This window comes from Gymnoscopelus braueri (assembly GCF_963280865.1).
Source record: "Gymnoscopelus braueri genome assembly, contig: SCAFFOLD_315, whole genome shotgun sequence".
In the NCBI taxonomy this organism is placed as follows: domain Eukaryota; kingdom Metazoa; phylum Chordata; class Actinopteri; order Myctophiformes; family Myctophidae; genus Gymnoscopelus; species Gymnoscopelus braueri.
This window is the reverse complement of record NW_027660666.1, coordinates 20,001-35,000: the sequence shown is the minus strand read 5'-3', so window position 1 is coordinate 35,000 and position 15,000 is coordinate 20,001. Positions and strand designations below refer to the sequence as shown.

Below are 15,000 nucleotides of genomic sequence, written 5' to 3'. Positions count from 1 at the left end.
TTCTTTCTTGTGCAGTTTTCTATTCATACGGGACAGAGCGGAGAGACAGGAAATTGACTGAGGGCAGAGAACAGGGAGAGACCGGTGGTGTACTGTACAGTAACTATGTACATTTACTTGAGTAATATACCAAAGTACATTTTTGGAGTATTTGTTTTTCGTTTTAGCTTTTTGCAAGGTGATGACTTTCACTACATTTCATTTCAAATAGAAATACTTTTGACTCCACTACATTTTCGGTTCCAAGAGGAATTGACTCTTGGAACCGAAAAATATATTATGAATTAATCACTTAACCCCTAATCAAATATAGTGAAAATAGTCGATCTGCAAGCTTGTAGATCTGATATTTACCATTTTATTTGTATCATTTGTGAACATTTCTGAACATTTCAGAAAACTGCACAACAGCGGCCTCCGGCCGGAATCGAACCGAGGACGCTGTCAATATGTGGTCTGTCTGCTTGCTGTCGGGTCAAGTAGTCATTACATGATGGAGTGTGTGCGCGTGTGCGTGTGTGTGCGTGTGTGTGTGTGCGCGCGTGCGTGCGTGTGAGTTCCGCTGACCTTTTCGTAGTACTTGACCTCGTAGTCGAGGATGATGCCGTTGGGTCTCTCTGGCTCCAGCCACGACAGAGACATGCTGTTCTTAGACGCTCGCTCCTTCCTGATCACCGATACCGCAGAGGGAGCTAAGAGAGAGACATAGGGAGAGAGGGGGAGAGAGAGAGAGAGTTAGAGACACAGACAGACAGATATATATTTTTATTGTACAGTCAGTAATTCAGTGGAAATTTGATTGTATCCATTTCCTGCTTGTGTGCATTCCAAATTTTTTAACAGGGCTTCTCCTTGCTCTGTCCCTCACGCGTGATCCCAAAGCATACATCACTTGTGCAAGGATGCTTAGTGATTGGCCAGTAAGCCACTTCGAGTGGCAGTTGGGGCAAACGCTTCGCAACGTTCGGCACGGCAACTCGCTCGCTTTAGCTCGCTCGGTGGTGCCTCTCGTGGCTCAAGTTCGCTTGAGACGGCGCACCTCCGTCGCGGTCAAAAACTATACTTTATCGGCAAAAACAATTATTGTCTGCGGTTGTCGGAAAAAGAGTGTCGGCAGCGGGATTAGATCAAACACTGATAGGGTCTAATCTGATAGGGTCAGCAGTCCAATACTTAACGGGGCACGCCACCAGTCCATTGAAAAGAATAGGGTTTTGAGCTGTATAAGAATGTGACAACGCCCCCACCGTTGGTAGAAGAGAGGCAGTTCCGCGTTCGTCACATATAGCATAGCGCACGCTATAGCACAAGCGGTATAGGCTTTGGAAAGACGCATCCCTCCCATCTCCTTGTGTCCCTGTGGTTTGGCGTCACTCACGGGCTTGGTGTCTCCTCGCCCCGCGGGGACGTTCACATGCTCCCAATCTGGCTCACTAATTCAACACAGGACTCTCTACCCCCTCCTCTCTCTCTCTCTCTCTCTCTCTCTCTCTCTCTCTCACACACAAGTGGTGGAAAAAAGTACTCCATTTTCTTTTTTACTCAAGTACAAGTATCAATATTGCAATGTGGAGATGCTCTGTTACAAGGAAAGGTCCTGAATTAAAAGTGCACAAAAAACTATTGGCATCCAAATATACTTAAAAAAACCTAAAGTAAAAAGTACTCGTTATGCAGAATGTCCCATTTCGCAAGTTTGCAAATGTATTAAAATCTTAGGAAAATAGTTAAAATAGGGCTGAAGTGGTTAATATGTATGTTTTGTAATAATAATCAAAATCTAGAAAGTAAATAAAGTTTCTGAATAATTGTACTGGATGTAGTGGAGTATAAGTATCAAGTATTGAGAATTGGAAACACTCCAGTAACACTCCAAGTAAAAAGTACCTCAACATTGTACTTAAGTACAGTACTTGAGCAGATGTACCTAGTTACTTTCCACCAATGCTCTCTGGTTCCCTTGCCGGTCTAATTGCTGTGCAGTGAGAGTTGTGGTCGGCAGCAGACCGGCCGTCTGACGCTTTAGAAGACTTTTTTTATTTTATTAGACCACAGGAAAAAACATGTTTGTCTTTGAAATGTTGGAGCCTTGCTTGATTGTGATTATGTGGCCTCAGATGTGTGTTTTGCGTGTGTGTGTGTGTGTAGTCCTTGATGTGTGTACATGTAAATGCATCCGTATTGGGCTCCTGGGTGTGTGTGTGTGTGTGTGTGTGTGTGTGTGTGTGTGTGTGTGTGTGTGTGTGTGTGTGTGTGTGTGTGTGTGTGTGTGTGTGTGTGTGACTGGTCGGCATGTACTGTAAGTTGCGCCTCTGCACAAATGTCTGAGACATTAAAATGAATTATCTCAGTGACGTGATCATTTTTCATCTGAGGATAACCCAGTCAAAATGTTAATTGCGACGCCATTAAGCGACCATGTTCATTTCTCACATTTCCCTTCCCTGATTCACAATCTATGCACGAGTGTGTGTGCGTATGTACATTACCAGTGGTGGAAAAAGTACTCAAATTCTTTACTTAAGTAAAAGTACCAATACTACAATATAGAAATATGTGAAATTTACTTGAGTGAAAGTACAATAGTATTGGCATCAAAATGTACTTACAGTACCAAAAGTGCTAAAATATTTGAAAATAGCAGATCTACAAGCGCACGATGCGTCGCGATGCCACGCGTTGTGCGCTTGTAGATCGGCTAATTTCAAATAGCCTATGTAAAAAATTGAGCTAAAGTGGTTAATGTATGTTTCATAATATCATCATTTATATCTGAAAAGTAACTAGTAAGTAAAGTTTTCAAATAATTGTAGTGGAGTAAAAGTACAATATATGCCTCTGAGATGTAGTGGAGTAGTAAAAGTATTGGAAATTGGAAATACTTGAGTAAAGTACAAATACCTCACAATAGTACTTAAGTGCAGTACTTAAGTAAATGTACTTAGTTACTTTCCAGTACTGTTTGTGTGCATGTGCGTCTACAGTATGGTTGACTGTGTGTGTGTGTGTGTGTGTGTGTGTGTGTGTGTGTGTGTGTGTGTGTGTGTGTGTGTGTGTGTGTGTGTGTGTGTGTGTGTGTGTGTGTGTGTGTGTGTGTGTGTGTGTGTGCGTGTGCGCGTGTGCATGTGCGTGTGCGTGTGTTAAAAAAAACTTGCAAAGGAAAATGTAAAAATTGCATTTTAAAAAGTGCCCTCCCAAAATGTGTGGTTACAAACGTGTGAGTGTGTGTGTGTGTGTGTGTGTGTGTGTGTGTGCGCGTGTGTGTGCGCGCATACGTCTGCTTCCTCTAGCAGTTATTTCTTCTCCTAATGAATCCAGATGCAGAGCCTCTGGTGCTGATGGCGGGGCGAGGCTGCAGACTTTTATTGGCTCTGGGGCTGACGCCTGTGATTTACACCCAAACACACACCGCTCCGAGGCAGCTTTCTACACCTCCTCCACACTCCTCTCTTCTCCTCCAAGTTCCCTCGTTCCGTGCCACACCTCTGCCTTTCTACACCTCCTACAAACCCTCTCTTCTCCTCCAAGTTCCCTCGCTCCATGCCACACCACCTCTCCCTTTCTACACCTCCTCCAAACTCCTCTCTTCTCCTCCGGAAATTAAAAAAAGCATTATAGTGTGGTGGAAGCAATACAGACTCCAACACTATGGCCAACAAGTTGGACTGATCGTAAACAACAATGAAACCAAAGTCATGCCCATCAGCACCAATACACCAACACATAACAATAGACGAACAGGTCTTGGAAAATACTGATCATTTCACATATCTTGGAAGCATCATTCACCATGATGGGGGAGCAAGTAAGGACATTCAAAACCGGATAAACAAAGCATACACAATTTGTTAAGGGGATGTGGGAGGGGGGTGGAGGGAGGGTATGTGTGTATGTATGTATGAGATTGTGTTGATGTCATTGTAAGTACAAAAAAAAGTTCAATAAACATATTGTTAAAAAAAATGAAAAAAAAGCATACACAACCTTCATAAGACTTAAACAAATCTGGAAGTCAAACCAATACAGCACCAAAACAAAACTCTGGATCTACCAAAGCTGTGTACTATCAACACTACTGGCCCAAGACCATCTCAAACAATAAACTCCTCAACATCACCCAACAAGACGACATGCTCTACATAATCAATAAACGCAGGTGGACCTGGATTGGCCATGTCCTCAGAATGGATATCAACGCGATCCCAAGAGTCGCATTACACTGGACCCCAGAAGGCAAAAGAAAGAAAGAAAGGGAGGCCTATAAAATGACATGGCGGAAGATGATAAAGAAGACAGATGGAAGTGGAGAAACTTTGTTGCTGCCCTATGCGCCAGCCGGCGTAATGGGGATAAGTAAGTAAGTAAGGAAGAAATGTACTTCATATTGGGGATGGTATCAGGATAGTTGTTTAAGCAGTGGGTGCCAAAAATTACCAGTGCCAAAAAATTAATTGCCTTGATGCATGTAACATTAACGAGCATCAAGGAGCGCCAGCTGGACACAACATGCACAACTCCCCCCCTTTTTTTATATCACAATACAGTATGACGTCACAAAAAAACATATTGTCACGTTTTCATATCGCGAAATAGACACCCCTAGATTCAAGGTGATGATAACAGTGACGATATAATGAATTTAGATTCTGCAGGTGTGGTTTCAGCAGATGGAGAGATCTGAGATAGTCAGGCTACCAGAGACTATATGGACTATGTTTTTTTGGTTTTGTTTTGTTAAACATCTTACTTACTTACTTATTGAACCACTTGGTAAATGTTTTGATTTTTTTCATTTTCATTGAATGACCTGAACTGCACTGATGTTGAACTGATGAGTTGAATTATTAAGTAACTGGAATTAACTCTCTGACTTTCTCCCTATATAATATAACCGGCAATATAACCTTTGAAAATCAAACTGATGTTGTGGTCGAGCTTTATTTAATTGGAGTGTTTTCATCGAACTGTCTCGCAAAAACTCCAAGTCATTTGTGCTGGAAAAACAAAAAAGGGGCACTGAAGTTTTATGTTGCTGTTTTTATGTGTAAACTGTTAATCCCTGTCTTTATGGCCAAGATGTTATTATGAAAGATAATGTAGGCAGGAAGGAGAGGAGAGTGGATGTATTCCTTCCCAGGCACGCGCTTAATCCAATTTTCAACTGTACTGGCATCTGTGTGTGTGTGTGTGTATGTATGTGTGTGTGTGTGTGTGTGTGTGTGTGTGTGTGTGTGTGTGTGTGTGTGTGTGTGTGTGTGTGTGTGTGTGTGTGTGTGTGTGTGTGTGTGTGTGTGTGTGTGTGTGTGTGTCATCCGTATAATCGTCATAAACTCAAGGCTGATGGATATGCAGGTGCAGAATGATGGTTTACGAGTGTGTGCGTGCGTGCGTGCGTGTGACTGTGTGTGTGTGTGTGTGTGGTCCGGTTAGTTAGTTTAATTGCTGCGTTACTCGTTACTTTATGTAAAAAAGGAATGCGACAACTTCAGAGGATTAAAGGTTTATTATGATCCGACTTCTACTCTCTCGTCATCTGTGACTTCACCCTCCGAATATGCTTTTAATGTGAAATAGTATTAGGCTACACATTAACACAGTGTCTGCTTTTAATCTGAAGAGCTCCTTGGCCTGCGAATCCAGAGATGAGTGACGCTCATATTTTGCAGACATGCATGCGTGCATGTGCATATATAGTGCATCAACAGTATTAAATACTGTATGTATATGTATGAGCATAGGCCTACATCAACTGTATATGCACAGAAACAAACTGTAGCGTGCATATACACGTGCAGCCTGGCGGCAAACTAAATCTATATTACTATTATTATTGAAACATTTTCAACAGATTAATTTATACAGACGAATGGAGACGATTGAGGATTATGCAAAAAATAATTGCAATTGGCTGAAATAATTGCCATCAGTCGATTATGTAATAACTGTGACAGGCCTATAGAAGAGACCGAGATGGAGGACAAGAGACAAAGAAATAACGGACAAAGAGCAAGAAGCTAAAGCTGGAGGATAAAAAAAAACTAAGACAAATGTTTTTCAGCTTGCTGAACCGGATAAAGTTCTCTGAGGACAAAATAGTTTTATACTTATAATGGGGTGAGGAGAGGAGAGGAGAGGAGAGGAGAGGAGAGGAGAGGAGAGGAGAGGAGAGGAGAGGAGAAGGGAAGGGATAGTTCACCCCCAAAATGACTTTTTTTCCTATCAATTAGTCACCCAATGGAGACTTGAATTCATGGATATTTTTTTGTTTTTGTCGCATTCCTAAGACAACAATTTGATGTTTGAAATTATTGGCTAAGGAATGCGACAAAAACTAAAGAATATCCATGAATTCAAGTCTCCATTGGGTGACTAAATCCATAGTATAATTTTTGGGGTGAACTATCCCTTTAAATCCGGGAAAGCATCCGTGTCGTTTCATGTTTCATCATCATGAAAAATAGTTTATTTATTGGCAAAATTTTTCATCCCAAAAACGTCCGCAGAGGAGAACCTGTGTGAAAGTGTGTGTGTGTGTGTGTGTGTGTGTGTGTGTGTGTGTGTGTGTGTGTGTGTGTGCGTGCGTGCGTGCGTGCGTGCGTGCGTGTGAGCGTGTGTGCGCATGTGTGCTACAGTATACTTCATGTGAATTCAACTTAATTATCTGCTAATTGATTAATTTAAATACCTTCATCATAATCCCACTCTGTTCCACCATCGCTCAGACGCACCAGCAGCTGTCTCCCCATAACATTTTATTACAGCGATAATAAGTTATGAATGTGTAAAGAATTCAATTGACACGTCTCTGCTGCTTCTCCGCCCCGGCTGGGCCGGCCACTTATCCCACCATGGTTTGATTCCCGTCCCACAATTCTACAGGAAGTCGAAATTGGCCCCGAGGCCATTGGAGCTGTCACAAGGACTCAAACTAAACACTTAATTGGCTATCGGACACGTGAGAAGAGAAAAACGTCCTTCACATAAAAACTAGTTATAATGACAGTGAAGGCTGCAGTGAAACTGAATAGATTTTTTTTAAATTAAATAATATTTCAATTTATTGGCTGCGAGTGGCTGGAGAGAGTGTGTATTTAGGCTTTAAGTTTGTGAATATAAATATGTGCTGTTCGCTTATAAAAACCTATATGATATCCTATATGGTGTATGAAGTACGGTATTAAAAAAAAATAGCTGGATAATATGCCAATATTAAAATAACAGTTGACCAGAAGTGGCCTCTATGTCTGTCAAGCTTTCTCTCTCTCAAACACACACACACACACACACACAAACGGTATGCAAGGCCCATAAGCCTTCCTAGTCCGTGCGTTCCAAAACACTTGCAGTCCAACCGTCAGCCGTGGACATTTACAAGGATGATCCCAGGCCACTATTTCTCTTCTTTAACGACCAGGATCGGATGTCTCCCCTCTCTCAATAAAATACCCCCCCCCCCCCCCCCTCACCCCGAACTCCCCAAAAACAAAGGCATGGTTTTAACAGACTCCCATCCCGTTCTCTATACAAATATCCTTCAGCGCATCCCCTCCCTCCCTCAGCAGAGAGGAGCTCCTTGGCGAGCAGAAATTCCAAAGAGGCGAATCAATCTCGCTGAGACCTGAAAGCGCCAAACCTCAAGAAACATTCCCCAGCTCTGGCCAGGAATCTGCGATGCGTTTGTTCATTCCTCCTCTCCTCTCCTCTCTATCCCGCCCCACCTGTCTCTGTCTCTCTCTCTCTCTCTCTCTCTCTCTCTCTCTCTCTCTCTCTCTCTCTCTCTCTCTCTCTCTCTCTCTCTCTCTCTCTCTCTCTCTCTCTCTCTCTCTGTATCTCTCTTTCTGTCTCTCTCTCTCTCATCCTCTCTCTAATCTCCCCGTTTCTCTTCTTGGCCTCTCTGGATGTTTTAAGGATATATTATATTCTTTGTTATCTTTCCGATGTCAGCCTGGGTTTAAGCTCAGTAGTTCCTTGTTGAGCTCGATTTATACTTCGTTATACGAGTATAAGTGTGTGTGACTCAGTGTGTGAGTGTGTACGTGGCGCCTACAGTACCTGCTTGGTTGGTGGTGATGGAGACCGTGGCGTACTTCCTCAGCTCGGGCGCCAGCGGCGACACGCCGTTGCGCGCCTCTATCTCAAAGCTGTAGTTGGTGTGTGCCAGCAGGTCGGCCACGGTCACCGTGGTGTTGCGCAGGCCCGCCGCGCGCGGCACAAAGCGCACGTTGCGGCGGCAGGGCTCGCACCGGTGTCCGGCGGAGGAACCGGAGGAGGACCCGGCACCGCTGGCACTGGCACCGCCGGCGCCCTGGCAGCGCTTGCAGAGCACGGTGAAGGTGAGGTCGCGGCGGCCCCCTCCGTCCTCGGGCCAGCCCCACTCCAGGATGACCGAGGTCTCGTTGATGGCTGAGATCACGTTCCTGGGAGCCGAGGGAGGTCCTGATGGAGAGAGAGAGGAGAGAGGAGGAGAGAGGGGATTAGAGGAGAGGAGAGGATTCCACCACAATGTGGAATGCCCTGACAGGCTCAGACACAGAGAGATCTAGGAGATCACGTGATTACAAGATTTACTCCTCCATCCACTTCCTGGTTAGTGTACTTGGGGAAACGGCTGTATCTTGCTTTCCTTTTTCCTTTCCATTTTCTATTTCCATTTTGACAAGACATGCTATTTTCAAAAGCCTATAACAAGCGAACGGGGGGTCGCAATGTTTTTTTTTTTTTTTGCGTAAGCACAGTGAAAGCCACCCTATCAGGGGATTGATCATACTGGAGATACATATTCTGTGACTACTTCAAAAGGTAAGAAAATCGAAAAATCACTGGCACTGGCTGCACACAGCCAGAAATAAGTCTGGCAGTGAACGAGTTAAAGGATGTGAATCACTGGCTTCTTTCAAAACTGGCCTGAAAAATCATCTGTCATAAAAGTGGAGATAGAAATTAAATCCCCTTGAAATGAGGGGTCATACACTGCTGCGGTTTCTCAATCAATCAACCAACCAACCGAATAACCACTCAATCAATCACTTGTAGTTGAGTAATATTTGACATTGATATTTGACCATGAGTACCTATATACTCTGACTCAAGTACTGGGGCTGAGTAGTACTTTGTCCACCACTGTGTCAAGTACATCAAAACAGTTATCAAGGTTATTTGAGCATTTCACATGTAGCCTTACTGCACACCAGAAGAATGCATTCAGCACCCGTGTCAAAATAACAGCCATTGTATTACATTACAAAAGCAATAACACTGCCTCTGGATGGCCGACAAGATCCTGTTCAACTTGGAGGCTGTGAGTCACAGAAATGTGCTGTCAAAGCACCATTCAATAACACACTGGATTCACAAGGATCTGTTCCCCATACTGCTGGGATCTGCCCCAACACAACCAGTCACACCACTGTTCATTTTATTGACTAAAACTATGATGGGAAATCAAATAAAACTAAATAAAAACTAGGCTCTGATGTCTAAAACTATGACTAAATATATTGACAATTTGTTCAACAAATAAAAACTAGACTAAAATGCTAGGGAGTGACTAGTGGAGAAGAGATCCAGTAGAGCTATGACAAGTCATTTTATGATTGGTTGTGTGTGGGTGTCGTGCTCTGAAAATTGCCGATCTACAAGCTCACAATGTGTCGCCCTGCGATGCGTTGTGAGCTTGTAGATCGACTATTTTCGGCCCACAGCTAAGTATAAATCAGGCATTATAACGGCATCACGCGGCCCAACAAAATACATTTTGCACGACTAAATCAACCGTAGATTTAGTCGACTAAAATCTTATGATATTTAGTCAACTAAAACTAGGCTAAAACCTAACTATACCATTTCAGATGACTAAAATATTACTAAAACTAAAATTCATTCAAAAGACAAAAGACTAAAACAAAATAAAAATGTGTTGAAAAAGTAACACTGCTAACTAGGCCGGGGGTCACCAAACTGTTCCATAGGACCACTGAATCAGTGGTTCTCAACTTGAGGGGGGTTCCAGGGGTTCACCATGAGCAATATGTGATTAATATAGCATTAAAAAAATCTTGGCTTTTTGAAAATAGCCGATCTACAAGCTCACAGTGTTGAAACATTTTAACACCACACATCTTGTATTATGGGGGGTCCCATGGCACAATTTTTTTTCAGATGTGGGTCCGCCACCGAGTACATATTAATGTGGGGTTCCTTGACTTGAAAAAGTTTGATTGTCTCTTCCCTGAATAGAAAAGAACAGTGGGTTATGGAATAGGAAAACAAATACACAACCTCACAACTCCTCCTCTCCTGCATATTGGCAGTGGTGATAAAAGTACTCACATTTCTTACTTAAGTAAAGGTATCAATACTGCACTGTAGAAATACTCTGTTACAAGTACAAGTCCGGAATTAAAAATTTACTTGAGTAAAAGTACAAAAGTATTGGTATCAAAATGTACTTAAAGTACCAAAAGTAGAAAGTACTCATCATGCAGAATGTCCCATTTCAAAAGTTTTCAAATGTATAACAATCTTTGAAAATAGCCGAAATGTTTACGAGGCTGAAGTGGTTAATGTATGTTTTTGTAATAATAATCAAAATCTACAAAGTAACAAGTAAATAAAGTTTTCTAATAATTGTAGTGGAGTAAAAGTACAATATTTGCCTCTGAGCTGTAGTGGAGTAGAAGTGAAAGTACTGAAAATTGGATATACTCCCGAGTATAGTAAAAAATACCTGAACATTTTAAGCATATTGGAACAAAAGTCTCCCGCACTCGGTGACAAAAGTCTACCGTTACTATAACAGAAAGGTTGTTTGGGAAGACAAGATATTGCCCTTTGAGTTTCATGCAAACCTGTTGTCAGTCAATAACCATACAGGACCACAGCTAGACAAGATAGACGTACACATGTTTTTATTTTATTGCATTACTAAAACAAATTGCTACAGTATAGGCCTACATCAGTATGAAACTATTATCCATACATTGTTGCTATTGGGCAGAACAGTTTCTTTGTTTGTTTTTTTCGTGAATTAATGCTCTACTTCATCATACAAGAGCATCGCGGCACGTTATATGTTTTCACTTTATTCTGAATTGTATTGCTGTTTTATTATTATTATTATTATTATTATTATTATTATTATTATTATTATTATTATATTATTATTATTATTATTGTATTTGTTCCGTAATATTGAGGAAGCTCTGAGTAGAAAAATGTCGCCGCCCGCAATGCTGTGGCAATGCTGTGACAGCTGTATTTGTGGGCATGTGACAACAAAAACCCTTGAGCCAAAATGTTTGTGTGTGTGTGTGTGTGTTAGTGTGTGTGTGTGTGTGCGTGCGTGCGTGCGTGCGTGCGTGCACGTGAGAGCGTGTGAGCATGCAAGAAGCCTGACTGACGCTATTTCCTCTCTCTGTCTGTGTCTTTCTCTCTCTCTCTCTCTCTCTCTCTCTCTCTCTCCATCTCTCTCTCTCTCTCTCTCTCTCTCTCTCTCTCTCTCTCTCTCTCTCTCTCTCTCTCTCTCTCTCTCTCTCTCTCTCTCTCTCTCTCTCTCTCTCTCTCTCTCTCTCTCTCTCTCTCTCTCTCTCTCCCCCCTCTCTCTACGCTACACAGCCTCTGTCAAACTCCCGCTGACAACATTGAACAGTGAAATGTTTTTTTATGACAAACAGATTTATACTGAATATTTCCAGATTTTTGTATCAAAGCTTAGAGGCTGTAATTACATGGAGAACAAAACCAAAACTGCCAAATAACTCTGTCGAGATGGAGGGGGAGAGAGAGAGAGAGAGCGAGAGAGAGAGAGAGAGAGAGAGAGAGAGAGAGAGAGAGAGAGAGAGAGAGAGAGAGAGAGCGAGAGAGGAGGAGGGAGGATTTGAGTTTTTGCAGATAAAACGCTTTGTTGGGTTTGACAGGAAGAATTTAGTCTGCACCCGAACTCTGTACAACTCCCTGCTCCAAAAGCCACACTGTGACTGCACACTGACGGCTGGGAGGGCTTTTGGTGTGTGTGTGTGTGTGTGTGTGTGTGTGTGTGTGTGTGTGTGTGTGTGTGTGTGTGTGTGTGTGTGTGTGTGTGTGTGTGTGTGTGTGTGTGTGTGTGTGGCAATGGAGGAAAATAACACAAATTGTTGCTGTCGTGGCAGAAACCTCCTATCTCCACATTTAAACGTATGTTTTCTTTATGTTTTATAAATGAATGCCCTAATTCATCATACAGGAGTGTCACACTAAAACGTAGTGAAGATAGCATATTTACAAGCTCACAACGTGTTGTGAAGTGAGCTTGACTTTGACGTATTGAACTGTGCTTTATAGTTCTAGAACATCTCAGAGGCAAATATTGTAGGCTACTTTTTACTCCACTACAATGATTTGACAGCTTTAGTTACTAGATACTATATAATAACCACGTAAGCCTCATTTCATACTTTAAAAGCTCAAAAACGCATCACATTGCGTCAATGTGATGCGATGAGACATATCAAACGCAGAGGCTTGGATTTACCCCTGCAAAGACGAAATAAGCCATTAATATACATTAATGAAAAAATAAAACATTTAAAAAGTTGAAATATGGTTGAAATATGGAGAGATACAAGTTTTTTTCAGACAGAGGTGCTTTTGAAAGCTGTTACAGTAAGTGTGCCAGTGTTTCCTTACATCCTGTACATGGTGTGCTACGGCACACACACACACACGCACACGCGCGACGCGCACACGCACGCGCACACGCACACACACACACACACACACACACACACACACACACACACACACACACACACACAGTGCATACTATACATATGGAGATTAGCGTGTGACATGATTTATGCCGTTGTAGTGGCTGCTCTCCTCAACACTCCCCTCATGTGTCACAGACACAACCGCCATAAAAATGGTAACAATGACCATGTGAGCTGTCTGTCCCTCACACTGCTGGACCTCCACAGCAGCTGAGGACGTATACAGTTGGGGGTTCAGTGTCTTCAGTGGTGGAAAAAGTATTCACATTCTTTACTTAAGTAAAAGTATCATAGTGCAATGTAGAAATACTAAAAGTCCGGAATTAAAAATGTACTTGAGTAAAAGTGCAAAAGTATTGGTATCAAAATGTACTTAGAGTACCAAAAGTAGAAAGTACTCATTATGCAGAATGTCCAACTTCACAAGTTTTCAAATGTGTAAAATGTTAAAAAATCTTTTGAAAATAGCCGATCTACAAGCTCACAATGTGTCTTCAAATGGCCGAAATGTATACAGGGCTGAAGTGGTTAATGTATGTTTTGTAATAATAATCAAAATCTACAAAGTAACTAGTTTTCAAATAATTGTAGCGGAGTAAAAAGTACAATATTTGCCTCTGAAATGTAGTGGAGTAGAAGTAAAAGTACTGAAAATTGGAAACACTCAAGTAAACATACCTCAAAATTGTACTTGCCGAACACGGTCTGAACCGTGTTTTCACAGAGTAGCGCTTTGGTGCCGAACACGGTCTGAACCGTGTTTGGTGTCTTTTAGTTTTTTTTTTCACACTGAAGGGGCTGGAGCAGCTCTGGGATCACCCGTGGTGATTCTGAGAAGGAAAGGACAGATGGATCACCATGTCAAAAAACATGGCTCCCATCCGCTTCCGTTCTAATCTCCTTCTTTCTTTCTTTTTTTGGAAATAAATGTTCAGAACCCAAGATATGATGATTTGAAAATGTTCTGCTCCATTCACTTCTTGTTTAACTTCTTACTGAAAAAGGCTGTATCTCGGCTCCTAAGCACTTTTTTTTACAATGAATTTTGGCTGTGGCACTGAATGGCACTTTTTTTTACAATGAATTTTGGCCAGTGGCACTGAATGAGTTAACGTTAATTGGTCAGATGGGGTGGGGCACGTTTATTGTAATGTGTCATTCGATCGATTATGTTCCCACGGCTCGAATTCAATGGAACTAAACAGCCGTTGTATCACAGCGAAAACTCACTTTTCAACTACCTCTATTTCACCTCTATAGCAAATGATCCTCTGCTATCTCCTTGTCTCGCTTATCTGCTCACCTACACTCCAAACATCTGTCCCCACCGGGAGACATTCTGCCTCGCAGACACGATGCTGTTGGAGATAAATAAGCTCCTATAGCTGCAGGCTGGAGATTGCATTTATAATCACGCTTTCTTTCTTTCATTTTTTCTTTTCTTAACCCATTAAATCCGGGAACGCATCAACAAATGTCATCTAAATCCTTAACAGTTTTCTGAAAACCGTACGTTGGGCCCGGAGAGTTGGCGTAACCGTCTGGGCACCTGGGCTAAGGGTAATCCAGCCTGACAGTGTGTCGCGGGTTTCGACCTCCGATCCCGTCGATCTTTTGCTGCGCGTCACCCCCGATCTCCTTTCCTGTCAGTCTACTGTTGCTATCAATAAAGGCAGAAAAAGCACCCAAAAAATATCTTTAAAAGAAAACCGTATGTTGCTATAATATCAGTGGTTCAATGTCAAGGACCCCCAAAATGATGGGGACCCCCCATCTCAAAATAGTTTTGTTCCAGGGACCCCCTTAGAAGCAAAGATTTGAAAAAAATTTAGTTCGCTTTAAAAAATATATATATGCAAAGATTTGCACAAATTTTCCTAAAAAAAATAAAATAGCATATCTACAAGCTCATATATCTGCTATTTTTTGAATAGCCCAAAGTATAAAAATAATGGTTATAGCTAAAAATCTAAAATGACAGATGCGTTCCAGGACTGAATGGGTTAAGCGTGGGTGTCAATTTGTATTTTCTGCCATTCTGAACGAGAACAGGATAGGAAACAAGATGAATCGCAATCGGACAATTGATGTGATTATGTTTGTGTGGGAGAATGCGTCTGTACGCTAATCAGACGATTACATCGGAGAGAAGACAGAGAGAGAGAGAGAGACAGAGAGAGGAGAGAGAGAGAGAGAGAGAGAGAGAGAGAGAGAGAGAGAGAGAGAGAGAGAGGCAACATTTTGTTTTGGGGGA

At 42.1% G+C, this 15,000-nt stretch overlaps 1 protein-coding gene across 1 annotated transcript in view; it reads right to left on the bottom strand.

Annotated features, from left to right (window-relative positions):
• Positions 1-15,000, bottom strand: part of LOC308081320 (ephrin type-A receptor 3-like) — a gene marked incomplete at both ends in the record, with an annotated part of 41,754 nt that overhangs the window by 25,442 nt on the left and 1,312 nt on the right. The window contains 2 exons of the mRNA XM_080457702.1: positions 568-692; positions 8,053-8,436. Coding sequence (XP_080313828.1) covers positions 568-692; positions 8,053-8,436 — 509 coding nt within the window. The remainder of the gene's footprint in view (positions 1-567; positions 693-8,052; positions 8,437-15,000) is intronic.